We start from the raw sequence: 1,949 nt of genomic DNA, 5'->3' as shown, positions 1-1,949 counted from the left end.
GTGGCTGCTGGGACGCAGATCTTGGTTTGTGGTCAACCATTGGTCAACTGTTGGTCAACCATTGGTCTACTGGGACACCGCTGGCCTTTGTGGCCACCAGGGCCCACTGTGACTCATGGTCAACCTGTGACCAACCCATGGTCAACCAAGACACCGTTGGCCTTCTTGGCCACAGGAGGACACTGCTGACTTGTGGTCAACCATTGGTCAACCATCTGTCTTTGTGGCCATCGTGGCACGCTGCTGGCTTGTGGAACGCCGCATGTTCAGCGTTGGGGTGAAGCACTGATCATCCCCCCCCTCCTCCACAGCCGGAGAACATCATGCTGCTGGACAAGAACGTGCCCAACCCTCGCATCAAACTCATCGACTTCGGGATCGCCCACAAGATCGAAGCTGGGAATGAGTTCAAGAACATTTTCGGGACCCCGGAGTTTGTGGGTGAGGCAGTTTTTTTTGGGGGGGGGGTTCTCTGGGCTCAGAAATGTTGGCCTCATCCTGCAGAGATGCCCCTGGTGGGTTATCTCCCTGTGGGGCAGAGCTGGGTGCCCCACGTGTCCATGCAATTTTCCCCCTGAAATGAGGTTGTTTTCTCCCTTCTTCCTTCCTAAAGCACCAGAAATTGTGAACTACGAGCCGCTGGGGCTGGAGGCTGACATGTGGTGAGTGAGCCCCGGTGTGGGGCGAGGACTTTTCCCCACGTCCCCTCTGTGCCACGTGGGGGGACGCTGTGAGGCTCTGAGCTCCTCTTTTCCCTTCCAGGAGCATTGGGGTCATCACTTACATCCTGTGAGTAGTTGGGGCCGGGGCTGGGGGAGCTGCAGGGGGTGGGAATGTGGGACTGAGCATCTCCCCGTTGCTGCAGGCTGAGCGGGGCCTCCCCCTTCCTGGGGGAAACGAAGCAGGAGACCCTCACCAACATCTCCGCCGTCAACTACGACTTCGATGAGGAATACTTCAGCAGCACCAGCGAGTTGGCCAAGGACTTCATCCGCCGGCTGCTGGTCAAGGACCCCAAGTGAGGGTTGGGATGTGGGTGGCAGGGGCTGACGTGGGCCTGGCTGTGCCCCACATCGGTGTGGGGTTGGGTTGGTTTCTGTCACCTGTGGCTGCAGCGCATGGAAGGGAGGGAATGGGGTTGTGAGGAAGCGGTGGATTGAGGGCTGACCCTGCGTGGCCCCCCTGATTTTGTGCCCCTCTGATCCCATCCCCCTGATCCTGTCTCCTCTCCTCCTGTTCCCCCCCCCCACCCCCCCCCCCCCCCCCCGTCCCACCCCACTGCTGTTGCAGGAAGCGGATGACCATAGCTCAGAGCCTGGAGCACCCCTGGATCAAGGTATGGGGTTTCCAAGTGATGGTTTGGGGCTTGTGGGGCAGATGGGGGCTGTGGGAGTGGGGTGGGCTGTGGCCCCACAGCCACGTGGATTTGTTGTGGCACTGGAACAGCGCTCAGATCCGTGGTTTGAGTCTCATCATGTCCCTGTGTGCGGTCAGCAGTGGGGCTCAGCGATGCGGTGGGGTCAGCCTGTGTGGGGAGGTCTGGAGGAAGCGTGCGTTGTTTCTGTGGGGTCAGGTGTGGGGCAGTCCCACCCCACAGCGATGCCCCGTCCCTGGAGGCGTGGGGGGGTCCTGGGCACTTTCATGTACTGAGGGGCACCCGCCTGTGGTGAGGGTTGGAATGGGGAGATCTATGGAGTCCCTCCAACCCCACCCAGTCCACCTCCGTCCATCTCAACTCAACCCAACCCAACCCACCTCAACCCAAACCAACCCAATCCACCTCAACTCAAACCACCTTAATGCAACCCAACCCACCTCAACCCAACCCACCTCAACTCAACTCAATCCACCCCAACCCAAACCAACCCACCTCAACCCAATCCACCTCCGTCCACCTCAGTTCAACCCAACCCAAACCAACTCAACCCACCTCAATTCAAACCAACCCA

At 59.7% G+C, this 1,949-nt stretch overlaps 1 protein-coding gene across 1 annotated transcript in view; it reads left to right on the top strand.

The window, feature by feature from the left end:
* DAPK3 (death associated protein kinase 3) overlaps positions 1-1,949 on the top strand; it is a 4,332-nt gene that overhangs the window by 1,630 nt on the left and 753 nt on the right. Inside the window, exons 4-8 of the mRNA XM_042836226.1 lie at positions 312-441; positions 614-662; positions 763-789; positions 866-1,018; positions 1,291-1,336. Of these exons, the coding sequence (XP_042692160.1) occupies positions 312-441; positions 614-662; positions 763-789; positions 866-1,018; positions 1,291-1,336 (405 nt within the window). The remainder of the gene's footprint in view (positions 1-311; positions 442-613; positions 663-762; positions 790-865; positions 1,019-1,290; positions 1,337-1,949) is intronic.

The sequence above is a fragment of the Centrocercus urophasianus genome, unplaced genomic scaffold, assembly GCF_019232065.1.
Source record: "Centrocercus urophasianus isolate 14NV4802_14NV808 unplaced genomic scaffold, USGS_Curo_1.0 seq_580, whole genome shotgun sequence".
Classification (NCBI taxonomy): domain Eukaryota; kingdom Metazoa; phylum Chordata; class Aves; order Galliformes; family Phasianidae; genus Centrocercus; species Centrocercus urophasianus.
This window is presented reverse-complemented; position numbering and strand designations above follow the sequence as displayed.